This window comes from Hirundo rustica, chromosome 20 (genome assembly GCF_015227805.2).
Source record: "Hirundo rustica isolate bHirRus1 chromosome 20, bHirRus1.pri.v3, whole genome shotgun sequence".
NCBI lineage: Eukaryota > Metazoa > Chordata > Aves > Passeriformes > Hirundinidae > Hirundo > Hirundo rustica.
Genome location: NC_053469.1, coordinates 2,257,578 through 2,284,514, shown reverse-complemented (window position 1 = coordinate 2,284,514; position 26,937 = coordinate 2,257,578). Strand labels below are relative to the sequence as shown.

Below are 26,937 nucleotides of genomic sequence, written 5' to 3'. Positions count from 1 at the left end.
GGTGTATTTAACACTATAAAAACATCGCACAGCGTGTCAGGCTGCAGGAAGGAGTGGGAAAACAAGTCAGAGCATTTGTGGTGTGCAGAGAGAGCACGGCCAGCCCTTTTCAGCGCATTGTGCTGGGATTTTTGTCGTTGTTGCCGGGCACAGACAGATCCCGGTGCTTTCTGTGGCTCCTTTGCAGAATTCCCTGAGAAATGCAACTGGGACAGATGTGACACAAATGGGACAGATGTGTTTTGAGGCTGTTAGAGCCAGAAACCCACACTCTCAACCTCTGCAGCCGGAAAGCCGGAGAGCCACTTCTGGAGCGAATTTATGTCTTTTAATTTAAATAGATGCGTACTTTAAACTCGGGGAAACTTTGCGCTGCAACGCTCGCTAAACCCGAACCCAAGCGATTGGCGCAGCTCGGGCACGAGCCGTAGGAAATAACACGGTTCGAATAACGCATTAAAAGTTTTAATAACAAAAGACAGAAAGAAATAACTCCCGCTGGCCGGGAACCGAACCCCACGGGGAAGGACGGCACCGGGCCGAGAACCGGCGGCCCGCGGGCCCCCTCTAACGGCCCGCGGGGGAACGCCCGCTGCCCCCGGCCGCTCCATCCCGCCCCGCTCGGGACAGCAGCATCGCCCCGCTGCCTCCCGGTGTCCCCGGAGTGCCCGCGACCCCTCAGCCCTGCCCGGGCCGCCGCAGGGACCCCCGGAGCCCCGCGGCACGGAACTACAACTCCCGGCGTGCACCGGGCAGCGCCGCAGTCCCAGCGCGCCCCGGGACTGGCAGGGAAACCGCCATCCCACAATGCATCGGAGCAACTCCATGTTAACTGCGGCGCATAGGGGCCGTTGATGAACCGTCTTAGTCGTCATTAAACGCCATTATGTGTCATTAATCGTGTATTGAAGATTTATTAAAGATTGAAAACCTTACATGCCCGCCCAGGGGCGTGAAGGGGGGGAAGTGGTTTCTGCGCCTTCACTTCCGGAGGAGCCCGCCGCGGTAGAACTACATCTCCCAGCATGCCCCGGCGGTGCCCAGCATTTCCGTTTCCGACCGCGGCGGGAGCGCCGCCGTGTCCCCGGAGGGACGGCGGGGCCCGGGCGGTGACACCGGCGGTGACAGCGGGCAGGGCCGGGCCGGGCACAGCCACCGCCGCGCTCCCCGCGCCGCCCGGGCCGGGCCGCCGCTCCCCCGGGCCGGGCGGGGTCACCTTCATGGGCGGGCGGGAGCTGCCCGGGGCCTGGTGAGGCGGCGGCGGCGGGGGCGGAACGGCGGAGCCGGGACCGGGGGCGATGTTCGTGCAGGAGGAGAAGATCTTTGCGGGGAAGGTGCTGAGGCTCCATGTGTGCACCATGGAGGGAGCCGAGTGGCTGGAGGAGGTGCCCGAGGACACCACGGTGGAGAAGCTGAAGGAGCGGTGCTTGAAGCACGTAAGGGACGGGGACCGGCGGGTCGGGACCGGGCTGAGCCACCGGGAGCGCCCCAAACTGCGGGGCTGGGGCTGGAAATCATCAGGGACCGAGGGAACGACTGGAATTAACAATCCCGGGGAAAGGAGAAGTGTCCCGTGAGGAAAACTGGTTTTTCCAGCGCCCTGTAAATGGCTTTTAAAAGAAGCGGGGGGAAATCAGCTCAGGTAGAGGGGCGGCTTTGTGTCCTGGTTTGCTGTGTTTGCTTTCCACTCCGAATTGCGTGAAACTGTTCTATACGGAAATTAAACCCCCTTTTGGAGGGTTTTGTGTGCTGGTAAAGGAGGATTTGGGCAGAAATCCCTTGCTAACGTTTGGTTACAGAGTTTGGCGAGTGTTTTACAGCGGTGTCAGGGATCCCAGCTCCTGGCCGAGCTGTGTGAACTGCTGGGTGTGAGTTGGAATCTAGCCCGGTTTGTTTCTGTGTCTGAACGAACAAAGAAGGAAGGCAGAAACTGAGGAGGTGAAATTCCCTGTTTTGTTGAAATCTTAGTGCGGCCTCACCCTGTGCTGGCACTGGAACAACTGAGGTGTGTTTGGGGGGAGATAAAACCTCTTCTGACGCTCTCCCTGTGCTTCAGACAATGAGATCTGGATGGAGGTGGCCAGAGGCTCCCTGTGGGGAAGGGAGGCTGTGCCCAAGGCAAGGCACAGGCTGTGGGAGCAGAGCAGAGCGGCTCTGCCGTGCTCTCAGAGCGGCTGGGCTGAGTTTGGAAGCTCAGCCACAGCTGGGTTTTGCTGTCCTGACTGACAGCAGCAGCGTGGGACCTGGTGACCCATGGCCAGGAGGCCGGGGCCAGCACAGCCTGGCCTGGCAGCTGCACTGCTGACCTGCTGCGTTTCTTCCCGAGGGACGTGGAACTCCGGAGCTGGCGAAAGCCGGAGCCCCAGCTCCTGCCTCTGGGAGCACAATTCTCCAAATCACATTTCATGGTGGGGAGGGGGATTTGCCTTTAAAGTCTTGCAAAGACTTTTTTTTTGCATAAAACCTGTGCAATAGGAGAAGAGCCCTTTAATTTGTAACCACTTAACTCCCATTTGAAGGGTTAAAGGTTTTATTTCCTGGGTGAAATAAAGGTGCCCAGTGCAGGAACAGGGAGAGATGGATGGAATTTTACAGGGTGAGGGGGAATGGCTTCACACTGGCAGAGAGCAGGCTTAGAGACAATTTGATAACCCAGGGTGCTATTTGATTTCAATCTCTGCTGCTTTGTGCAAAAATTCATCCTGGGGTGGGTTTCCATAACCATAATGGATACTAAATAGTTTTATGGAGGGGGAAAATAGACCTGGAAAAATCATGGCTCCTGCTCGTGGACTGAAACTTGATAACACCTTGAGATAATTTCTGCAGCCACGTCTTCCGAGAGACTGGTGATTATGTCCCTGAAAGTCTCTGAAATCATTCTTTCAGGAAGCAGAGGGAGATGTTTGTAACGGGTTGCAACTGGGGAAGTGGCCACTTTTCCCTCCATAACCTTCAAATGCTGGCTGAGCTCTGAAATGCCACTCTTGATGTCTTTATTTCCCCCAGATTTGACGTTTTGGGGTCTTCAGTTAGACAGAGAAATAAACCTCTCCCTCTGGTTTTCCCCCTTACCTGAAACATTTGTTTAAACAGATGGTTTAAGCCACCCAAGTTTAATAGGAAGGAGTGTCAGGGCCGTTTTCAAATGTGTCTGTAACGAAAAGAAAACAAACAAACAAAAAAGCTTTTTTGTATCTTAAAACAAACAAAGCCTTGTGGTTTACCAGGATTCTAAGCTTTGCAAGAGGTGTTTGACATCACCAGGGCTTAGGATTTCCGCAGTCGCTCGGGTGCCTGTGGCAAACGTTTGTCCCCTGCTAGGCAGAGCAGCCTGCTGGGAACTCCAGAATTAAAAAGAAAAGGTGAGAACGAGTAAAGGCATTGCTGAACAGGTGTTTTTTCTGTCTCCAGGGCATTTAAAGTGTGACGATAACCCAGGTGTTTCACTCAGCAGCCCCTTTGGTGTCGCTATCTGTGCCCATATCTGCCCCATTATTCTTTACAGTTGTTATTAAAGCATTGGAAGAACCGGGAATTAAGAATTGGTGTCCACAGAACTTTAATTTTTTAACTTAAACTTTTACCTGATTAGTTTTTTGATCAATTAGTGCCCACATTTATGATGTGATTGTCCCCTGTACGTGCTGGGGGAGATGGGAATGGGGCTGTGGTTCCACCCCAAACACCCAGGGGCCCTTTGCAGCTTCCCTTACCTCAGGATCTGGAGCAGGAATATTCTGAGCTTGCTTGCAGGGATGTTCCACTGCTGTACCCAAGCCTTTTGGGCACCTTATCAGATCCATTTCAGGAGGTGCTCCCAGCTGTTAATGTGTTCTTTGGCCTTGGTTCAGTACTTCATGGGCTGGAAGGTTCCTGAGGAGCTCCTGTTAGACAAAGCAGGGCTCAGATGTTCTCCCCTCAATCTCAGTGAGGCATCAGAACCAAACCCAGAGGTTCAGGTGAGGGGCTGGAATCCCTGTTGGAGGCAAGAGTGTTTTGTTTGGAAAAACACTCAGCAGGGAGCTGAGCTTTCCATCGGTTGCAGTCAGCAGGAAGGGTGATGAGGGACTGAAAAGGCTGGTGATGAACAGCACTAAACGCTCCACCAAAATTCAGGATTTCAGTGGGATTTCTGGGAATGGCTCTGTTGCACAAAAGATGAGCACTCTTCTCTGCAGACGTGGTGGAAGAGGCTTGGTAGAAAGGTTTAGAAGTGTCACTAAAAGGTGTTTGCTGTGAGCAGAGCAGGCGAGGTCACTGTGAAGAGTCGTGTTTTGTGGTGAGAAAGCAGCAGCAATTTTCAGGTTGTTATTTCTAATTTTGCCTTTCTGGGATTGCAAGCACTTTGCTTTCTTCTTTTTTTTTTTTTCTTTTTTTTGCACTCGAACAAATTGGAAGCCTCTAGATGCACTGATGGAATAATGTTCCTGAAGTCTTTCACTGTGCATCTGGAGCCACTCTGGTGTGAGGAGGAGGCAGCTCAGGGCCTGTGTGAGCACTCTTTTTTTAGGATTTGAACTGATTTCCTGGTGAATTAATTGATGTGCAATTTAGAATTGCAATAAGGGAATGAGCACCAAAAAAAAAAAAAAAAAAAAATCCATTGTATCCTGATTATTTATGGTTGGGAGGAGGAGCTGTGAATGGAACTTTAGTTCAGCCCTTTCAGCAGGAACCCAGGTTAGGGCTCCAGCAGCCAAACCTCTTGATTTCAGCTTGAAACAAGGAGCAGAAACTGCCCAGTTTAAGGCCAGATAAATCAAAATCGCTGCTGGCAGTGCCTTGTTTACTCTGAGAGTAAATAATAATTATGAGGTGGAGCAGGGAGTCTGTCCTGTTTGGACACTCCAAATGAGAGCGTGCATCATTCCAGCCTTCCCTCCTGTAAAACTCTGCTGCTCTTGCTGGATTTGCATTTTTACTTTTGCAATTGCTGCTCCCCAAGAGTGAGGGACCTCAGTGATCACAATTGCCATAGCAGTGGGTCCTGGAAGCAGCCTGGCTCTGCTCCCAATCTCCAACACCTCCAGAATTTAGTGTGAGAGAGATGTCCTGACAAAGCACAAATCCACTCACACAGGCACGAATCAAACCTCATTTTCTTTAATAAGGTGCTTTCTGTGCACTGGCCTCTGGCTTGAGCTCTTGAGAAGGCAGGAAATGATGCACAGTTTGTATGTGGAGGATCCTGAGTGCCGAGTGGCTCACGAGGAGCCTCATTTCCCTCTCGTGATCTGCAGCATTTCTTGTCTCCTGCAGTGTGTTCCCGGCAGCTTGGAGGATCCCAAAACTGTGACACATCATAAGCTGATCCACGCTACTTCTGAGAAGGTGCTGACAGACACAAAGACAGTGTTGGAGGAGAACATTCAGGACAGAGGTGAGATTGTCTGGGTTTGAATCTTATCGGTCTGGAAGCAGGAGCTTGGGTTTCAGCTGGCAAATTCCAAACGCTTTTAAGATTTTCTCTCCGTTTTGACATAGGAAGGGAAATAAGTGGAACTAACACAAAATTCATGTCCAGGAATAGTTGAATTTGGGGGCTGTCTTGCAGGGGGTGCTCTCCCAGACTCTCTAACCCGTGGCACTGTCCTTCTCTCACAGATGTGCTGCTGCTGGTCAAGAAGCGCGCGCCGACGCTGCTCCCCAAGATGGCAGACGTGGTTGCAGAGGAGAAGGTGAGTCTGAAACACTTTGGATTAACTGTTTTATTGAAGGTGTGTGGAAGATTTACTGTGATCTACCCTCCTGGGAGAGGCAGATGCTGCCAGTAAAATTCTGCAGGGTTTGCTTCCTATTTCTTCCAAACTTACAGGAGGCTGATTTTGCATTTTTAGCTGTCATTCTGAGAACATTTGCCTAAAGTAAGACACACAGATACGGTCTGTGAAAATGTTACAGATTTAATCTTTGAACAAATGTCTAATAACTAAAATACAGTCCAGCAGGTGCCTTAGTTTGTTAGAAAACCCAAAGAAATATGTTGGCTTGCTGTCAGGCAGTGTTCTGCCTCTGTGTGGCTTGTCACCCTGTAAGCAGCCTCTAGAGCTGGAATGTTGCCCCTCACTGTTTTATTTTGTTTTCTTGGAGTTGTTCCTGAGGGTCAGGATGGTGTTTATGCACGCTGATGTATCACATAAACTCAGAGGCCTCCGAGTTCTCTGGGATTCATCACTGTCCCTCTTGATGCCGGAATTTCCCTGCATGTTTAGATGTAAGGACTGAAGGTGGGGCAGCCCAGATGAGCTCTGTAATTGCAGGATGACACTGGAGCTGTTAATCCACGGCAGTACACGTGACAGAGCGCTGCTTGGCGTCTTAGGGAGGGATAGGAAGCTCTGTGCCGTGTTCTCTCTTCTGTGGCTGATGGGTTATGAAACCTGCTCCCTTTCCCTTCCCTGCAGAGGAAGCAGGAGCAGAAGGCTCCTGACAAGGATGCCATCCTCAAAGCCACTGCCAACCTGCCTGCCCGCAGCGTGGACCGCACCGTGACCCACCACAACATGAGGGATGTGAGTCCTGCGTCTGTTTCAACTCACACACCGATATCCAAACAGGCTCTTCTACATTTACTTTTTCTCTGAATGCAGTTCTCTTTTCTCTATAAGAGAAATTCAGATGTCTGTAATGTGTATTAAACAGCTTAAGGTTTAGACACACATCGTGGCATTTAGTGATAATAAAATACCATCCTAAATTATAATTTTAAATGGTTTGTTTGTGCTTAGAAAAAGCCCCAGAGCATACTCAAAGTCTGGCAAATGTGAAGTTATGGGGTTTTATTTCTTCGGTCTTAAATAATCCAGGGGTTTCCTGGGGTTTATTTCCTTTCCTTGACCACTGCCCGTGGGGTGTGGTAGAAATAAAAGAACCTTTCTGCCCAGGAGCTTTTGCTTCCATGTAGCACTTCACAGGAAGGCCCCAGGCCTCCTGAGAGACTAAACAATGAAAATAAAGCCCCAATAAAGCAACTTTGTGTACAGAGGGCCAGGCTGCTGCTGTGTTACTAACAATAGATACATTAAGATTCACTGATGGCTGCTAACTTCATGTCTAAATGCTTTGACAGTTTCCTTTCTTGCAGTTCCAGACAGAGCTCCGGAAGATTTTAGTGTCTCTCATAGAAGTTGCACAGAAATTGCTAGCCCTGAACCCTGATGCAGTTGAACTATTTAAGAAGGCAAATGGTATGGATATATCTTCAGAGTTGCTAGTTCAGTCCTGGGAATTTGTTTTTGGAGCGTAGGAATGAGCTCAGACTGAAGTTCAGACACTGATGTGGCAGCAAAGCTGCTGAAAACTTTGTGGCAAAAGTTTCACCTTGTGGATAAAAAGTCAGGGATATAAAAGGCCCGTTTGGGATGGGTGAGAAGTTCCATTTAAAAATTATTAGTAGGGATAGCAAGGAATAATCTAAAAAATCCACAAGGATGCAGTAAAATGAGGACAAATGGTGGCTGTTGATTGGCTTGGGGGGAAATGCTCATCCTTGAGATCTGCTATGGCCAGATCCAATTTCTAGAGAAATGCTTAACAGATCTTCAGTGAATCTCACATATTTAACTGTGTGGAAATCCCGTGGTCATGTGAGAGTTAGTGGCCTTTTGTTTGAGATCTTGAACACATCTGGACCAAGTCTTTGTCCTGGAAGGATCAATGTGAGCCGGAGCGAGCTGAGTGCAGCAAATTACATGATGAGGCGGCAAACTGGGGGCAGAAACAAAAGAGGGGATGGGAGAGAGAATGGGGGTTGAACTTAACACATGCCATTCCGTTGACACAGGGGTTTATGTGAGCCTGGGGTGAATCTGAGCTCTGTTTTGTCTGTGTGTGTGCAGCCATGCTGGATGAGGATGAGGAGGACAGGGTGGACGAGATCGCTCTGCGCCAGCTCACCGAGATGGGATTCCCGGAGAGCAGAGCAGTCAAAGCCCTCCGGCTGAACCAGTGAGTGTTCCAGCACCTGCCTGGCACTCGCTGCTTGGGCTTTAACACAGACCTGCAGCTTTCTTGTCTCCTTATATGGGTCACCTCAGTGGAGGCTGGAGAAAGCGTTAACCCCAAGGAGTGCTGCCTCAGGCACAGGGCAGGTGGCACAGGGCTGGATGTGCTCTGCAGGGTCTCTGGGTCACACGGCTGCCAGGCTGCCACTGTCTCCAAGTATCAAACTCACTTTTTCTTCAGCTTCCAAAGTCAGATTTTACAGAGGAAAGGGCAGACTTAGCCTACCCACACTGGCCTTTCAGCTGTAGAAATATACTTCGTGCTGATCTTTAAAAAATTCCAAGAATATTGTGAAGTCCAGAGAGCAGCTGCAGTAAAATAGGAGGTTATGTAGTTCTTCTCGTGCCCCAAGAACAGCCAGCTGTGCTGCCTTGCACTATTGTTACCTTTGCTTTTTCCTTCCTTTCTACCTGTTGGTGTTTGGGAGCTGTGAGAATCCCTTAGCTGGAGCAGTGACACTGCACAGCAAGTGATGGTGTCACACCTCTCCCTGAGGAACAGAGCTCTTGGCACCTGAGATGTGGCTCCAGTGCAGATTTGGAACGTGCTTTGTTGGCAGTTCTGTCCACGGCTGCAAACAGCCAGTGCTTCTTTGGGAAACACAGCGGATGCTGCAGACAGTGAGGTGACTCCCTCAGAAATGCCTTTCAAAATCTGGGTTGCAGGTCCAAGCTGAACTTGGAGCCTCTCTTTTCCCAGATTCAGACAATTGTGGGTGTCCAGAGAACTGAGGTGCTCTGAGATTTGCTCCAAAGCTTTACTTATGAGTTTTCAGGTCCTAATTAACCTGCAGGTGCATCCAGCATGGGGATAAATGAAAGCACGTGGAGCTCTGCTGTCACACGTTCCTCATGGCTGCTCCCCGGTGTTTTCCAGCATGTCGGTGACCCAGGCCATGGAGTGGTTGATAGAACACGCTGATGACCCTTCTGTGGATGCTCCTCTGCCGGGTCAGGCTGCTGCAGAAGCCCCAGCTGAAGGTGCTGCCTCCTCTGCTGAGGCAGCTGCAGGTCCCAGCTCGGAGGAGGGCGGGGAAGAGGCCAAGGATGAGCTGACGGAAATCTTCAAGAAGATCCGGAGGAAAAGAGAATTTCGCCCAGACCCACGGGTGGGTGCTGCTTATCCCCTGTGGGACTGATAGGGTTGGGAGGGATTTCGTGGGAATCCAAACAAATGTTTAGTTAATAAGTGAAATGGGACTTCTGGGCATTATGCTGGCTTGGCAGTATTTCAGCAGAAGTGTTTAAATTCTGGGATTTTAGCTCAGGAATGCATTACTGTCTGGGACAGCAGGATCTCCATGAAAGGCACTGTTACTTCTGCACCTGAAAATTCTGGGGGGACTCAAGTGAGCTCCACAGCCCTGGCACTGGTGTTTTCACTGCAGCCTGGGAAGGAAGGGTGGCGGGACAGGAGCAGATCCTTTGGCTGTAGAAAAGGCTGGATGGGGCTCAGAAAACCCTGGACTAGTGCAAAGTGTCCCTGCTCTGGGCAGGGAGATGGACCTGGGTGATCTCTAAGGTCCCTTCCAACCCAGAGCATTCCACGATTCTGTGGAAAGAACAGAACAGTATTGTTTTAGGGAACAAGGAAAAGTACACCAGCAGATTGAGGTCTTGCAGCAAGGACAGAAGCTGCCCTTCTTTCAGAACACAACAATACCTGCAGTGGGAATGTGGTGTTCTCCCACTGGGAGCACACCAGGAGGGGCCCTGTGACATCTGGCACCTTGAGTTCACAGCTGGCTGTTCTGACACTTGGCTTAAGAGCTGCAAACGGCCTGGGTGCGATTTCTGGACAATGAAACGTTCTCGTACCATTCTCTGGGTATGTTTGAATGCATCACACTCACCAGCAGGGTGATAAATCTGGGAAGTGAAATTAAATGGGGTGAGTAGAACCACATCAAGGCTGTCTGTCAGTGATGTGTGAACAAGAGCTTTGGGACAAGAGAGGACTTCCAAAATTAGGTTTTTTCCTCCATTTTCCTTCTCTTTTTTACCCCAGGTACACTTGCTCTTTGCCTTGCATTCAGCTTCCAGTGCTGAGGGTAGGAGCTACCTTCACTCCTAGGATTTTTTCCTTCTTCCATAATGAAGTCACTTCTGATGTAGAATATTTGAAAACTTATTAATAAAATTACTGAGTGCTCTGCATAAGGAAATAATGAGGGGGTTTCACCTCACATAAAGCTGTGCACAGAAGGCAAAGGGATCTGACTGCTTTCATTCCTGTTCTTAATGTGATGTTTATGAAGCTGTGGGTTCTTCTCTAGGCTGTCATTGCCCTGATGGAGATGGGATTTGATGAAAAGGAGGTGGTGGATGCACTCAGAGTGAACAACAACCAGCAAAACGCAGCCGTGAGTACAACGCCCTTCCTGCTCCAAGGGTCGTCCCACCGATCTTCTCATCCTTGAGCTGGATCGTGTTTTGATCTGTCATAAAGAAAAACTCCTGCTGAGGGTTCAGGAGCACAAATTCTGTGCCTCCTGGAAATTGGATGGAACTGGAATGACTACAGAGGGTTTGGAGTCCTCAGAGGAGCTCGGGGTCTGTGAGGCTGAGGCTGGGGTTTCAAAAAGCTTTTGAGAAACACCCTCACCACGGTCTGCAAAAGAGATTGTGCTGTCATGAGAAAGGAGCAGGTATTCCCAAGGATAGGGACTGGTTTAGGACAGGAATAAATGATGCAGGATAGAGTCAAGCCATGCAGTGTGTGAATTACCACTTGGCAGCAATGCTTCCCCAGTTTCTGGAATCAGAAGACAGGAAGTTTTTCCAAGGTTGATCAGTCCCCTGCTATATATTAAGGAAAATTTTGTGGACGCAGCTGACAGCCAGGGAATCCTCTCTTCAGCATCCAGTGCTGGCTACTGTTGGAGAGGGGATATTGGATTGGATGATACAAATGAATATGAGAAAAGAAATGTACAGCTCAGGCTTTAACTGGGAGAGGGAAATTTTATTTTTAAAATGCCACATCAGCAAAACTTTTGAGTGGAGACGCTTTGGTTCTAGTGAAATCTGATGTTGCTGCTGATATCTTTCAGTGTGAGTGGCTGCTGGGAGACAGAAAACCTTCTCCAGAGGACTTAGAGAAGGGCATTGACACCAACAGCCCTCTCTTCCAAGCCATCTTAGAAAACCCAGTGGTACAATTAGGGCTCACCAACCCTAAAACTCTACTAGGTAAGTCCTGGGTTCCTGCTGGATTTGCCAGGAAATCAAAGCAGAGATGATGATGATGATGACAGCCCCCTTTGGGGTGTGGGGCAGCTCTGGAGCCTTTTCCTCACTTGCAGCAGCTCTGCTGTTTGTTTGCTTCATCCTGCAGCTCAGCTGAAGCCAGAGCAGGCCTTGGGGCTGTCCCAGAAATGATTCTAATTCCCCAGGATTACACTTGCTGAACTCAGACCTTTGATAGCTGCTGGCTGCAATGCTTTTGTGGATTTAGGAGACCTTTTGTGTGCTCCCTTTGGCCACGAGGGGAAAAATCAGGAATGTCTGTCTAGAGCTGTGATTATTCCACAGAGAAAACAAGGCTGTCTCCTGCTGTGCAGCTCCCTGTGTGTGAGGCCTGATCACTGAGACAGAAGGGAGCTTGGGGAGAGGTGTCCAAACAAGAAGGCTGAGCTAAGGCTTTGCCTGTCAGAATGGAGATGAAATGGGAAAACACCTTTCCCCTTGTTTGGGTTTGAGCTCTGTGGTAAAGTCTGTGTGCTCAGGGTCAGGAGGGCTGTGGGCACAGCATGTGCCCAGCTGAGGAGCCTGACAGAGCCTCAAATCCCCGAGGAATTGCTCTCTTTGACAACACAGAACAATGACTGGCTCTGTCAGCGTACATATGAAAAGTTTTGCATTTAATCTTTGGCTTCAAAACTCTAAAAAAGGCTGTGTGCACAGCTCATTCAAGAGCCTTTAAAAATACCACTTTAAATGTAATTAGGAGAGTTTGCAAGCCTTTAAATAATTCAAGAGCAGAACCTTCCCACTCCTGATTTCTGAACAAATGGTCTCTTCATTTCCAACAGGGGTTCCACACTGCAGCTCAGAATATAAATAGAAAATGAAATGCCATTATAGGAGCTTGGATGAACGTCAGAGAATATATTCCTAATGATACATCTGCAAATTGCTTATGTCACAGGTTTTAATAATGAGGGTTTGCGTTTAATGAGCTCCTTACAGAATATCGATAAATCTTTAGTTTTAAGCTTGCGTGTCTGTGTAAAAGAAAATAGTTCAGGTGGTGAAAGGGGAGATCTGGATTTTATTTTGGGCTTTCCTGGAGGCAAGTTGCATGACCTTGAGCAAGGTATTAATGAGGAGCCTTTCAGAGGTGCTGGGCACTTCCAGCTCCCACTAACGGCACTTGAGCTTTGTGCACTGACACTCCTGGGAGAATTAACCCTGACCTTGGGCCAGGCTCTTACAACACTGACATTTTGGTGACTGTGCAGCTGCTTTTTTTTTTTGTCCCATTCTGTGATGACTGGCTCCAAATGTCCAGGAGCCCAGCTCAGTGGCTGTCAAAGGGCTTAAATCAGTGCCTGGCCCATTCCTCTGCCAGATTTGCAGCTCGGCTCTTGCAGTGGCTGTCTGGTTCCTTCAGCATGAGTAGAGGAGTCAAAACTAGAAACGGTAAAAGAAAACAACAAAAAATGCAAACAAACAGCAAAGCTTATTGTGAAGACAGAATATTAATTAAGTATTTGGGCCACTGTCCCTGTTCAGAAATTGAGGTCATTTTTCTGCACACCCAACCTTTCCCCTTCTGCCTCCCTGACATCCCTGACTCTCCAGACAACCAGGAAGGAGGAACAAGATGCTGCTTCCCTGGCGGCTTTGGGAGCCTCTATTAAAATATAAAAGTGCTGAGATTTGGAGGCTCTGTGCAGCCTTTGGCACATCTGCTGCTGCTTCTGCTGGCTTGATTTCCTCTCCAGGGGATCCATGGGGCAGCCAAAGGACAGCACAGGGAACAGGCAAAGGGTGACTGTGCTTTCCATGAGCTGTCTTGGTTAAATACCAGGGAGGAAAAGGAGATTGGTGCAAGAAATCCAGGCTGGGATGTGGGAGAAGCTTTGAGCAGAGGAGTGGAGCTGCAGGAGAGTGTTCAGGAATGGATAAATCTCATGCCATGATCCTGGAGACCGAGGCCTGGACACATTTGTTAAAGCTTTACCTTTTCAGCCCCACGTCCTTGAGGTTTTGTGGGCTGGCCTGTAATCCAGGCTGAGTATTTAATCGCTGTCTGCAGTGAATTTAGTGCTGAGAAAGGAGGAGAGCACACAGGAAAGCATCACCCAGGGCTGTGGACCCTTGGGAATACACAACGTGCATCCCCACCGTTTCTGGGCACTGCCTTTGAGCTGTAGCTATTTCTCACCGTCCTGAAACCTCCCAAACGTCGAAGGACTAACTGTTGCAATCCCTATTTCTTGGCAGCCTTCGAGGATATGCTTGAAAACCCCTTGAACAGCACTCAGTGGATGAACGATCCCGAAACGGGGCCGGTGATGTTACAGATCTCCCGAATCTTCCAGACGCTGAATCGCACGTAGAGGGAGCTGCCAGTGCACTGTGCCACCTCCCCCTGCCCCTCCCTCCCCCTCCACCCCTGCTGGAGGGTGCCTGGATGGTTGGGAAGGGGTGGATGGGTGGAAGGGAGGGAGGGAGGGAGGGAAGGGGGCAGATCCTGGCTGGAGGGGGTCTCTCGCGCACGAGAGCTTTTCGTAGTTGCGGCCAACAGGAGTGAGCTGCCTTGTGGATTTTAGCGTTAGTGGAAGAGGTTTGAGGGATTTATGTTTTCAGGTATTAGGTTTAAAATAAAGTATATATGTTAAAAAGAAAAAAAAAAATAGGAAAAAGGGTTTTGTGAAAACACTTAAGAATCTGATTGTTGGGAAGAAATACTGCTCGTTCAAAAGGCCTGTGACAGTTTTCTGGCCAGTTTTGCTAGGATCTGGCTGGTGTTTACAAAAGGTCACTGACCACTAGCATAGGATATTAATCATCTCCATACAGTATTAATTTATGGCTCTTATCAAATTGCAAAACTGCTTTTTAAAAATAAATAAATATATAAATTTGATCCTTAGGAAATGGTTTTTAAAAGCCCAAATCTTGGGAGAGCAAGCACATTTCTATCCAAGCTTGTTTATCTGGCATTTTAATTTAAGCAGAATCATTCAGAGATGAAATTCTAATAAATAGCATTACTTTTTCCTATTTATTTGCTGCGTTAGTGCTGTTGCAGTCCCACTGGAGTTGTACTTGCAGGAGGTTCTCTGTCAGGTACCACAAAGGTGCGGGATCTCTTTCACCACAGAATTCACCCCATCAAGACTTGGATTCCCAAGTGGCTGCAGTTCCCAAGCTCACACTCTGCCATGTCCCGCTGCAAGGAGGGATATGTTCACATAGTGGGGTTTTTTCCCCCCATTTTTATGTGCACAGTTTTGGCAAGGGGCTTGTGGGGGTTTTACTCTGTTTACAAAAATAAAATTTAAAAAAAAGCAGCAGAATTGCATGGGGGTTGCTGCTGGTGTTCTGTAAAGCAGCAGAACCACACAGGTTTTTATCTTGTTAAAGGTATTTAAAGCATGCTTGAAATTGCTGTCTTTGAGTTAGAGGTGGGTTTTCTTTATGCTTATTTTTACCATGGTCGTACCAAGAATGTCAGGCTGGGTCTTTCCTGTTTTGCCAGAAGACTGACTTGAGATTTCAGAGAGGAATTCAGAGCTGTTAAGAACAGAACTCACTGTGAATATCCAGCTGGTGTTTATGACTGGGCTCTGCAGGTGTTACTTTTTTAGCAGTCTGCTGAAAAAAAGGAGGTTTATTTTCAACTTAGCGAGACGTGATTGACGTGTGTCATCGTCCCTGCCGTGCCTCGTGCTTCACAGCCCTGCAGGGAAGGCAGGAGAGGCGAATCTTGCAGAAAAACCAGGTGGAGACCCTGTCCTTAACCTGCACAGAGGTGTCCTGTCAAACAGGGAGCTCCTGAGCAGCTCTGCGAGTCACCTCTGAGCTGTGGGAGGGATTTATGTGCACTTGGAGGGTTTTTCACCAGAAATGCAGCAAGATGCAACCCGAAACCCTACAACAAGTTTTGGCCTGAACTTGGCATCTGCTCTCTGCTGTTATGCAGCTGAGGCACTGGAGTTGCCAATTTCTCATCATTAATATGAAGGATGGGGAAATCAAAACAGCCTGAGATTTTATCTTGTCTCACTATCCCAGGATTCTTTTTTTTTTTTTTTTATTTTGTAATTTCATATTAAGCTTTACAGTTGATGACTGCTGAAATATTTACTTCTACATTTAGAAATTCCAAGCTTTATAGAGATGCTTCTTCTGTTCAAATTGGACAGTAAAACCATTTTTGTGGGCTCTTGCTAAGAATAGACTGACAACTTGACATGAAATTATAACCTTGTCCTGTAACTGAAGCCAGGAGCCTGATCCTGCACCCCAGTGAGCTCAGCACAGCTACTCATGAGTAGCTGTGACTGATTTTTGTGGTCTTACGAAAGGTTTTGATTATTTAACCCCTTTTTTTTTTTTTTTTTTTTTTTTTTTTTTTTTTTTTTGCTTACTCCTGAAGCTTTTTGCCTCTAATAATAGCAGAAGACTCTTTTACTTGAAGCTCTTATAGAGAAATGTCCTTCTCTACAGTCAGGATTCTGGTTAATATTCCTTTTAATGAGTGTTTTTAGAAGGCAGAGTTGGGAAAAACTACCCTGTGGTTTGTTGGGAGGTTTTTTTGGCTTCTGAATGGAACAGGAGAGGTTCAGACTTAGCAAACAGATCCTTTGGTGCAGCTGTGGCCCTTAGAGAATGTAAAGGCTTGGGAAATGCTGGGTTTGGTTTCAGGAGTCCGTGGTGCTCAGAGCTGCCTCCCTTGGAGCGCTCCTGAACTGGTTATAAAGTGTGGGGAAAAGCATCAGTAAAACAAATTATCCTCATGTGATAGAAGGTGAGAATGCCCAGGTCCAGCTGCAGCAGCTGGGAGACCCTAGGGATAAGGGAATTCTGCATTTTAGGATGCTGGGAGGTTTGAGAAGATGTGGTTATTTCTGGATTTTGTTATTCCAGAGCTCAGCACTTCCACAGCTGAGGTGTTCTTTGTGATAGCTTTAACAGAGCCTTGCTTGGCTTGTGAGAACTGAAGTTTGCAGTGGCTAAAAGCTGAAAGAGACCAGAATTTAGGAGGTGTGGTGTTTGCAGCAAGGCACAAGAGTTGATTTAAAACCTCCAAAAACTCCCCTGAGGTTGAAGGAATTGATGAAGACATCAGTGGTGCTGGGGCGTGAATTGCACCAGGGGCTGTGTCACATCACCCCAGGGGTGGGATTGCTGCTTCACCCCAGAAAATGCAGAGGGGAGTTGAGTCCACTGTGCCTGAAAAGGCCCAGATTGGCCCAGTTTTTAGAAAACTTCAAAATCTGAGGTGTCACCACTCCGGAGCTGGAGCGTGCAGCCATGGAGCACAAGGAGTGCGTGTGGCTTTGCCTGGTGAGGAATTGGTGCAGGACTGGGGGCTCTGCTCTGAGGGGCAGTGAGGGGTCCCTGAACACGTGGGATAGGTTTTTGTTAAATAAAACCAGCAGGTTTTGTGAGGAAGAACTCCCAGCAGTGAGGATTTACAGGCTCGGGTCCTGTGCTTGCGCCTTGGTTGTTCAAGTTCAAACTAGCACAGACACGTCAGGGTTAATTTTCTCTTAATGTGGTCAGGGGAATATTTGGAAGCCTGTGAGATGGAGCAGGAATGGGATGGGGTGGTGGGTGATTCTCACAGTTCCTGTTCTTTGCCCTATTGGTAGCCAGACTGTCTTGTACCTTTTGATGTTGCAGGCCTCGTGCAGGTTAGCCAGCTATTTATTGAAACATATCTAACTTAAAATTTTGTCATCAAAACACTGATATTTTTAATGGCAATGTACTATATGGAAGTTAGTTCTCAGGGCTTCGTATTTATACTCTCTTTTTAGGGGGATGCATTTAAAGGGATGTATTTGGAAAAAAGGCCAGTGGCTACTTTACAGCTTGGACCTAGATTGTCCTGACCTGTGAGCCCGAGCTAGTGTAACCCTCCTGCTGAACCTCTCTCCCTGGTCCAGCCCAAAGAATCTGCCACTGCTCCTCTCCTGGTGAGCAGGGACATGAGTCTTCCTTAGGATTGCTGCATCCCTCCGTGGGAATGGTCACACGGGATGACCCCGCTGGGCTCTGCAGCGTTTCAGGTTCGTTTGTGTTCTCCACGCGGCTGGAAAATGAACTTGTACAGTTCCCAAAGCAGCTGTCAGGGCATTCCTCCTCTGGGAAGGTGTGAGGTTCTCTCCTGCACGACTGCCAACACCTCCAGCTCCTGGCTGCCTCTGGGCAGCCCCTGTCACAGACCTGACCCAAACCTTGACCCCTCCCTTTCTTTCCTCCTCTCCTGGAACCAAACTCGCATTTCAGAGATTGATTTTCATATCCAAGCAACTCTTTAGTGGTTATTGAAATCCTTTTTAGTTAGGACTGTTAGAAGTACATTTTTTAGGCGTTCACACCAAAACAAGCATCGCACCAAACGAATGTATAGCGACACTGTCAGCAAACTTTGCCTGTGGAAGAGGCACAGGTTACTGTGATCTCTGCCCCAGTGGCAATTTTCCCAAAGGCTTGTGCACAGGGTGTAGCCAGTGTTTCATCCAAAGTAACAGCCCTGGTTTTCTACTTGGAGTAATGAATACCATTTTTATTAACGAACAGAACAGCAGCACTTCCAGCTGGTATTTCCGTCCGACTGAGGGTCCTGGAGCTTTGGGGCTGGAGATCCTGCCTGGATCCCCCTCTCTGGGACAGCTGCTCCTCAGAAGGATTTGTGCTGGCTGTGGCAGGGCAGTGGGGCGCGATCCCCACCTCCCTGCGCGGGGTGTTACGTCCACGTGAATGTTCTCGTGGTGGTTCTCACCTCCTGCCCCACATCCAGGTGTAGCAAAAGGGGTTTTTATTAAGGACTTCTTGCCCTAGATTTGAAGATCTTCAATGCAGATCCTGTTTGCAGCATGTGAACTTCAGTAAATGTAAATGCGTTAAATTCTTACTGAATTTGGGTATAGTTTTATATCGGGCTCTGGGGAGAGGGAGGAAATTGGATCACGTTTTAAACGAAGCCCCACAAACCCAAGCGTCTCTGTTGCAGCAGGTAGCAGAGGCCTGTAGAGACTTTTAATTTGCATATTTTTATCATGGCTTAATGAACTGTACACGAGTGTGATTTGCTACCCAGCGCTTCCCACGAGGCAGCACCAGTAAAATTACATTGCAAGGTACTGACTTCACATTTTTTTCATTTCACCTGTGTATACAACAATTAGGTACCACGTAGGATAACTTTGATCTGGCTCTGATGCCGGTGTGTGGCATGCACGGCTCTTCCTAAGGTGTAACATTACTTTTCTGAAGCTTAAACTAGGGCAGACATCCCCGAGCCTGTGGAATTCGGGATTCATTCTGGCCACGCTCGCGTGGGTCGCTGAGCAGGAAAACCAGCAGGATTAAATCCTCCGGGCCAAAAGCGAGGAATGCTGCTAATTTGTGATCGTTTTAAGCAGTTGCTGTTGTGTTCTGAAATATATTCCTGGAAGTCAGGGAGATGTTGGCAAAGCCAGACCCGTTCGGGCTGGAATTGTTTCGTGTGGAGACGTGGCACCCACGGCCGGGGCTGGAATGAATGCTGAGGCATTAAACCTGCTCACACATAACCCCAGACACCGATGTTGTGTGTGCTGTACATTTATAATATATCTTCAAAATAAAGGTTTTTTGATTTATTACAAGGTGTCCGGAACCATCATTTGCAGGAGCAGCGAGGTTTATGGATCCACGTTGTTCGGTGTTCCTTGTACCTGCAGTACCTGCAAGTTGCTGGAATTTTCTCAGAAAGTGGGGTGTGAGAGCTGGTCGTGCAGGGTTTGCACAGGAAATCCTGGAAGTTATTTCTCCATTTTTCAGGAAAAGTTGCACTCGGGGAGATTCATTTCAAAGGGTTTGTGAACCACGAGCTGGCGATCCCCTGGGATGTTCCGATGCCGTTGAAGATGGATTTATCTTGACAGTTGTTGACTGACAAATTGAAGTCTTTTCTTTCCCAACAAGGGAACCCTCATTAAGGAAAACAGCTCCAGCAAGCAGCAGCTGGTGGGATGCAGCAACTTGCACGTGACGTAACCAAAATTCCCATCTGGCTGTCGTGGTGCCAGCGCTGCTGTGGGAGATTTGGGAAGCACTCCCAAGCCCTGGCCCCCTCTGTGGGTGCCTTGCAGGCAACTGGTGATGGTGTAAATGTGTGAGCTTATTCCTGTAAAAGAGAGAGAACCTGTGGAGTTCGTTTGGGTTTTTTAATTAATTAGCATTTTCTTCCATGTTCAGGGCAAGGAACCTGCCAGCAGCCTGTTTATTTAGCAGCTACAGCAGCTGCTGAGGAGTTCAGAGTGATTTTCATTGCATCCCGTGAGAGATGGAGGGATTAGAGCGTGAGACATCAAAATGCTGCTTGCTCAGATCATGTCGGTAAGTGTGGTGGTGTTAAATGCAGGTGGTTTTGGTGTCAGGCCCTAACTCAGATTTGCTGTAATGCACACCTCAGCAGCAGGACAATTCAAAGGTCCGGCTCTCCACTAATTTAAAATTGAAACAAACAAAAAAAAACCTTAAAGCAGCTTGGGATGTATCATCAGATAATGACACTTCTGAACCTAAACTGGTACAGCAAGCTTGGGCAGAAATCCACACCTTAAAAATGAAGAAGTTCTGCTGTGTGAGTGACAGGTTGGGCTGTAATTGGCGTGTGTTTGGCAGCTCCCGCTGCGCCCTCGGCACAGGGACGTGTCCTGGGGTGCTCCAGCAGGGATGAGGAGCAGCTCCAGCCCGGGAGCCGCCTCCAGCAGGGCCCAAATCCACCACAGAGGGCGGGGAAGGGAAGCACAGGTTGCACTTGGCTGTGGAAGAGCAGCTTGGTGTGGGCAAGGTGAGCCATTGCTGACAGCAGTGGTGTGGCAGGAGCCGTTCCCAGCCCTCCATGGGCGGTTTGCCGGCGCCATCCCAGAGGCTGGGTTGGGTTTTCTCCTTGTCTGTGTTTGCTCTCTCCCATGGATTGGTGGTCACGGTCGCACTGCCCCATCAAGGAGCAGAGTATTGTACAATTACCCATCAGCTCCTCCTGGAGAGGGTTCCAGAAACTGCCCGGAGAAGCTGTGGCTGCCCCATCCCTGGAAACGTTCAAGGCAGGTTTTACTTGGAACAAGCTGATCTGGTGGCAGGGAGTGGGACAGGGCGGTCTGTAAGGTCCCTTCCAATCCAAACCGTTCCGTGGTTCTGTGAAACAGATGGAAGCAGCAGATGCTTCCCCGGGGAACTCCTGTGCCCTGACAGCTCAGCGAGCTCAGACCAGGCTGCCGTCCCCTTGGTGACAATCCTGTCATGTGCCCTCTGCTTGATCATGCCTTTTTTTTAAATTAATTTCATTAGAGAGGAACTGGCCAAAGGATGCAGCAGCTCTGGAAGCTGCAGGGGATGGTTTGGTAGAGGGAAATTGGGTTTGGAGCAGAATTAAGGGAGAAATTGTAATTCAGAAGCTTTCCCTTCAGCTGTAGGGCTGGTGAGCTGGGTGTGGGTCCTGGCAAAGGGCTGGGAAGAGGGCAGGGCTGCAGTGTACGTGTGTGGACTCGGCCCGAGTGCCAGCGAGCGTGACCTGAGCCGGGGCACAGCCCGAGCCCTGCGGATCCAGTGTCACCAGGAATTCGGGCACTGCTGGAGCTGGGGGAGGGACTCCAGTAACTCGAGATGTGCTGGACCAGACCAGGCTGGACCGAAATAAACCTGGAGAGGTGACCAGCTCTGTAAGCCAGGCCTCTGATTCAGATGCCTGGCAGAGGAGCTGGTGCCCAGATAAAAGGCCCGAGAGTTCAGAGCTGTGATGCCAGGGGCTGGTGGCTCTGGGTGCTGCACATCCAGCTGCGGGCTGCAGGTGGGATGCAAACCCTGCCTGGTGGGGTCCTGCACCAGCCCTGCACCCCGGGATGCAGCAGTGCAGCCTCCTCAGCATTGCAGGGAGAGTCCCAGCTCTCCAGCAGGTTTTGTGACCCATCCATCAGCAGTTGCATAATGAGCTCTCCCACTGTGGGAAGCAGCGTGTGGAGCAGGAGCTGGTTCCAGCCAGGGCTCTGGGTGCACGATGTGAGCGGTGGCTCTGGAGGCCTCACTCCTATTCCCTGGTGAGGGCTGTGCAGGTGTGTGGCTGCTGCTGCACCCCGAGACTGAATTATTCATGGTAGACTTGCCATGCTTATGCATGATGTGGTTTCTTGGCTTTTATGAGCCCTAGCTCGGGCACAAACCACATTTATGTAGCCATGAACCTCTATTTGTCCTCTGAGGAAGGGCTGCTCCCCAGGAATCTGTGCCTGCGAGTCCTGTACCCGCAGCGGCTCCCATGCACCCCGGGTTTGGTTGGATTATTTATTGAGCTCCTCCTTGCTGTGGCTGTGCAGGACAACCCCTGGAGCTGTGAAGCCCCAGGGCTGTGCCGACCCTGCTGCTTCGGCCATGCACAACCTCAGCCCTTTCCCGCTGTGCAAGGGCTGGAGAGGAGTTTTGAACAACTCCCTGAGTTTCTTGGCACATGGGATTAGATTTTTCACTCTGTCCCCATGGCCTCAGTTGGGGTGAGATGAGCTGGAACCCCAGAAGCCTCACACAGCTCCTCCATGCTAGAGAAGGGAATAGTTCAGACCTCCAAAGTCATCTTTCAGAGGACACCAGCAGGGTTCCCATGCTGTTGGATCGGTGTTGCAGCATCCCTGTTCCATCTGTGTTTTCCCCTACACAGGAGCTGGTTGCCAGGCTGCCTGGGATGAATCACGGGGTGCTCTCTGCCTGTACCCCCCTACTCCTGGCTTCCTCACAGACAGGCACTTTCCTCCCCTGCTCCCACACAGGAACATTCACCAAAAAAAGAAAAAAATGCACAATCCCCCCTGAAATCTGTGCTTTGTCCTCCGGTGATCCTTCCCCATGCCTCCTCTCCCCTTTCCTGTCAGCGACCAGCAGCAGCCCCCTCCTGCTGCCAGCCCCTTCTCCCCATCGCAGCAGCCCTGAGCCTGGTGCAGCCCAGTCCCTAAGTGGAGTATTTCCACGCAGCCCAGGTGTCTGGGAGCAGGACAGAGCCTTTCCTGTTGGAGCTCTGGTGGTGCAGCTCTGGCAGCCAGGGGCTTCCCTGGTGCCGTCACTTCCCGGGCTGAGCAGTCGCTCGGATTCCCATGCGTTACCGTGGGGCTGTATTTATAGTTTGCTGGGCTAAAAATAAAAGCCCCAAGTGTTGGGTTCCCTGATCCCAGCCTCGTGGAGGCAGGGATGCCCAGGAGCCCCCCGGGAGGGATCTGGGGCAGGGTGTTGCCTGGAGCTGTGATGCCTTGGGGGCCGCTCCCATGGAGGGTTGATAAAAGTTTGGTTTTTGGAGGTGGTGTGGCTGCTGCATCACTGGCTGCTCTTGCTCGGCACAGAGCCTCATGCAGGACTCTCATCCCACTAAAAATACTTCTTGTCTCATCAGGCTCAGTCTAACAGAGCCCGTGAGTGGAGGGGATGGAGCCGTCAGCGCTCCTGGCTGTGGCTACCAGATGGCTCTGAGAAAATGTGCTGCCAAATCCCTCTGAAAAAATGTGGAGCATTGGTTTGTGCTGGGCCTGAGCCCCCTGTGTGTGTGCCCAGCAAACATTCCTGCCTGCTCCTGCCTGGTTTCCAGGCAAGGTCCCTTTTCAGCTCCCACCAAGCCGGACACAAGTGCTGGGCACTGCAGGGCGGCGTTCCAGAGGGAGGATGTGCAGGAGAAATGTGCCTGAACATGAGTGGCCCAGTGCCTCCCCTCTTCACCTATTCTTGGTACCAGGGAAGCCGGAGTAAGTAATTTCTCAACCGGTTTCCTTAATCTGGGGTTTTTTGAACAGAACTGAAGTCCAAGGGCAGTAGGGGGGGAGCGGGATCTCCTCTGTCCCCCTGCCTCTGTCCCAGTCCCGCCATGCCGCCAGCACTGGGCAGCTTTCAGAGCCGATGGGCTCCAGCATCTTCCCCCCTCCCTAATCCCTGGCTCTCCCAAAAAAAACCCAAAAGAACTCCAAGATCCCGGCGTGGCTCTGCCATGCGGGGCTGCAACTGGAAGCTTTCGCTGCACGAAACCTTCCAGCTTTAACCAAAGCCAAAGCGGGAATATCGGCTCCCGGCGTCGCCCCGCAGCCCGCGGCCCCCTCCTCCGCATCTCTGATGTCACTCGCAAGGAGCGTGAGTCAGCCGGCAGTTGCCGTGGTGATGCCAGCGATGCCGGGGAGCGCAGCGCTGCCCCGCTGCCCCCAGCCCTTCCCGGGGAGCGCAGGGCACCGAGCCCCCCGGCGCTGAGCCCCCCGGCGCTGAGCCCCCCGGCGCTGAGCCCCGGGCCGTGCCATGGGCTCCCATGCCGCGGGGAGCTGCCCAGAGCCCCCGGCGACCCCCGAGGCTGCGAGGATGTCGACGGCGGCCAGCGGTAAGTCGGTGCTGTCGGGGATTCATTCGGTCAGGGGCTGCTCCCGGGGGTCTTCGGGCGGTTGGGGGTCTCACAGCAGCCGTGTGTCTGCCCCGTAGGACAAGCAGCGGCTCCCGGTGCCTCAGCCCCACGGAAATGGGAGTTCTTTGCAGCATCCCCTTCTCCACGTGCTCCTGGCTGCCCCGGGGGTCTCATCAGCCCAGGGCCAGCTGAGGGGTTCGGGCTGCTCTCAGCCAGGGAATGAAGCCTGAGGCGGCGTGGTGCTGGGCAGGCAGCAGCCTTGGCAGGCGTGGGCACCATCCACACCCAATGGCCCAAGTGAGCAGCACTGGGAATGGGGACAGAGGGGTCACCCCTGTCCCAGCAGGATGGGGCCATCACCAGCCAGGTGGTGTTTCACCCCCAGGTACTGCTCACAGTGTCGTGGTCGCTCTCCTCGCTCAGACCCATCCTGGTGTGGGGCTGTGTCCTGCCCACATCTCTGCCGACCTCGGCAGGTGCCAAAGCCATTGGAAGGGAGTAGCTGGTGACAGGCACCCCGGGGCATGCAGGACCCCCTCTGTGCCCAGCTCTGCCACACCGTGTGCCCCTGGGCTTTGGCATCTCTGCCAGCAGTGTGGGCACCAGGCTGCCCACTGCCCACCCCTCGTCCTGGGGGTCTGCTCTGAGGTCCATCAGCTGGAGCTCGCTGCCGGTGGATCAGAGGCTCTGGCAGGGTTTGGTTTCCTGCTCAGTGTCTCAATTTTACAGCCATCAAGTTCTCGCTGTAAATAAGACCTGGATGAGCAGGATGGAGGTGTTTCAATTCCTCTGACTAATTTGTACATTCCCATATTTCTCTGGCTGCAGATTTAGGAGTGTTGGAGCATGTGGAAGCTGGCTGGGGCCCAAGCGGGTGAGGAGGGCAGTGTTTGCTTTGGCACCTCTCTGCAGGCAGGGCAGGAGGGGGCAGGGCTGCCAGGTGAAGGCTTTGGCTGTGCACAGGGCTGGCAGCAAGGGGAACTGGGAGATGCACCCCACCAGAAGAGCAGGAGTTAAAAATATTGAGTGGGAATGAGGCAAAATGCAATGGGAAATCACTGCCCACCCCTGCCAGACCCTGCTGTGAGGGAATTAGAGGAGCTTTCATTTGCTTTTGAGGCAGTTTTTTTGCTGGACTGAAGCACATCAAGATCACCCAGAGCAAGTTTCTATGCTGGCCCCTCAGCCCAGGGCTGAAAGTTTATATTTGTGGAGGAAGAAGCCTTGAAATCCAGAAATGACAGCCCTGTCCTCAAAATATCCCCCGTATTGCAAGAGCAAAACTCAAATCTGCCGCAGGGAATGGGGAATGCTGGGTCAGGTACATCCCTCCTGTGGCTGGGATGGATTTTCCAGGACCTGGCAGGCAGCGTTTGCCTTTGTGCATCCCCCTGGGGGCCTGGAACAAGGCGGCCCCGGGTTTGTTCCCTCGTGCACAGCTCCCTCTGCGCGTGGATGTAGAACATTTTGGTGAAATCACTGCGTCTTTACAGCCTTTGGAAAGGGTTGGCTGAGTTGGCTGTGAATTCCCAAAGGTAATGCTTAGCAGGGGATCAGGGTGTTGTTTTTGGGGATAACCATGTGCCAGCTCATGGCAAGAGGAGGGCTCTGTGCCATGCTGACGGATGCCAGGCTATTCCTGTGCCAGGGATTTGTGCTGCTCTGCAATCCCAACGGGATTTATTGGGATGACAATGCTGAGGATGTTCCATCTTGCTCTGGGCCAGGAGGAGGGGGAAGATGTTGCATTTTGGAATCCGATTAGGTTTATTTCTTGCTCGTTTCTCCTGCCTTTCACTTATTCATTGATTTCCCGCAATGTTTAAGTGGTGAAAAAGTTGGGGATAAGTCATTCTGTCTTTGCATAGTTGTACATTTGTAGTAAATATAGTTTTACTTAAAGTGTCCTTAGGAAAAAAAAGCTGCATTTTTTAAAGAAATCATCTGGGAAAAGAAAATCAACAGTCCCCATTGAAACTGATTTGTTTGAGCACTACCCAAATGTGGTTGCTAAAAATGGTTTAATGAATATAAAGATACATGGAAAGATAGAAACCTCTCATTTGCTCATTAATTAGATCATGACAACACTCAAAACCCTTTCAGTGCTCACCCAGCTCATCCCTGGGGTCTCCCTGCTTGGGGTTGCCCAAGGAATGACAAGGCATGGTGGGATGAGACTCCTGGGAAAACCTGCTGGGCTGTAAGTGCTATTGACCCGTTATCATCCTAAACACAGCTCAGGGACTCTAAAAATAAATAATCTTATGGATAAAAACATCTTACAGGCAAAACCCCCTCCTATTATTGATGCAGGCACTTAGAACCCACCAGCAGCACTTCCAGAGCGGTAATTGCTGGAGATAACCAGAGGCCTGGGGATGGAGCATCCCGCTCCTCACAGCTGGAGAAGGAAGCTCTGGCTCCCAGCAAGGAAGGCAGGCAGGGTGAGCTGTCACCCCTCCCTCTGCCAGCTCTTCCCCCTGGCAATGACAGAGCCATTAATTAATGTTTGCACAGCACTTTGAAGATAAGTGCCGAACATGAGTATTCTTTTAAATGTGATGGGGCATGTCCCTGGCTGGGGGGAAGCCCCTCTCTGTGAGGAGCAGAGCTGCCAGTGCTCCCTGCCCGTCCCATTTCTTGGGTTTGATACACATCAAACACTCCAAGCAGCGGAAAAAGAAATAAATCTGAATAACCTGTTGGGCTCATCAGCATAACAGCTGAGCTGCATATACATTACCTTTGAAATAATACAAAAGCATGAATGAAATGGAATCTTACTACCTGCACTTCATTTGTTTTCTTTATTTACATGAAAAATGTTGCTGTTGCCTGCGGTTCCCTGATGCACAAGGCCTTGCCACTGCATATTCCTGCCGAGCTACAGAGCTGGAGATAAGGAATTGCTGACAGCGGCGCTGTGCCTTAGAAACTGTTCCCTTGCTGTTGGGAATGGCACTGGAGTGATGGTTCCATTACTAAGAATAATATCCTGCTCTCTCCTCCTTGAGGCTGGCTCCCTGATGGACTGTCACAGGAAACTGTTTTGTACAAGGGAGGAAAAGACGTTTGGAGCTGTCGGAGCAGCAAGAGCACGAGGAGGCTGCCAGCCCCATTCCCTCTCGTGTGGTGGGACCCAGGCTCCAGTCAGTCAGGAGATATTTTAAGTGTCTTCTTGACCACGTCTCCTTTTCCTTGTGGAATTTCTGGTAGGATGCAATTTTCTTTTGGTCTCTGTAGTACATGCATATGTTTAGGACATCAAATCTGATGGGCTCAGAGGAGACAGGCCCCTGTGCCCCCCAGGCAGTGCCAGCCTTGGCCACACGCTGT

The 26,937-nt window shown here is 50.4% G+C and overlaps 2 protein-coding genes across 5 annotated transcripts in view; both read left to right on the top strand.

Moving 5' to 3' along the window:
- Window positions 1-1,086: 1,086 nt before the first annotated feature.
- On the top strand, window positions 1,087-18,841 carry UBAC1 (UBA domain containing 1). Of its 2 annotated transcripts, none has more exons than XM_040083184.2 (10): window positions 1,087-1,436; window positions 5,263-5,383; window positions 5,608-5,681; window positions 6,408-6,515; window positions 7,088-7,190; window positions 7,842-7,950; window positions 8,884-9,115; window positions 10,283-10,369; window positions 11,060-11,198; window positions 13,458-18,841. In XM_040083184.2, the coding sequence occupies exons 1-10, from the start codon at window positions 1,299-1,301 to the stop codon at window positions 13,571-13,573; spliced, it is 1,227 nt and encodes a 408-aa protein (XP_039939118.1). In that variant the 5' UTR covers window positions 1,087-1,298; the 3' UTR covers window positions 13,574-18,841. The 2 variants fall into 2 exon arrangements, with proteins under 2 accessions (XP_039939118.1, XP_039939117.1); XM_040083183.2 differs by having other exon boundaries at window positions 1,231-1,436; window positions 7,073-7,190.
- A 712-nt stretch (window positions 18,842-19,553) lies between these two features.
- CAMSAP1 (calmodulin regulated spectrin associated protein 1) overlaps window positions 19,554-26,937 on the top strand; it is a 36,074-nt gene continuing 28,690 nt past the window's right edge. For 2 of the 3 annotated variants that reach the window (XM_040083186.1, XM_040083185.1), the window contains exon 1: window positions 23,473-23,577. In XM_040083186.1, coding sequence (XP_039939120.1) covers window positions 23,509-23,577 — 69 coding nt within the window. In that variant the 5' untranslated portion in view covers window positions 23,473-23,508. Of the gene's footprint in view, window positions 19,575-23,472; window positions 23,578-26,937 lie in introns of those variants that run through there. The other variant, XM_058423072.1, reaches the window with a different exon arrangement.

What these genes read in the sequence shown, in the direction of transcription:
- UBAC1 (XM_040083183.2), top strand. Translation starts at nt 1,299, where the DNA reads ATGTTCGTGCAGGAGGAGAAGATCTTTGCGGGGAAGGTGCTGAGGCTC. An exon ending in ACGTGGTTGCAGAGGAGAAG is followed by an intron (nt 5,682 to 6,407) that starts GTGAGTCTGAAA and finishes CCTTCCCTGCAG; the next exon opens with AGGAAGCAGGAGCAGAAGGC. An exon ending in CAACCCTAAAACTCTACTAG is followed by an intron (nt 11,199 to 13,457) that starts GTAAGTCCTGGG and finishes ATTTCTTGGCAG; the next exon opens with CCTTCGAGGATATGCTTGAA.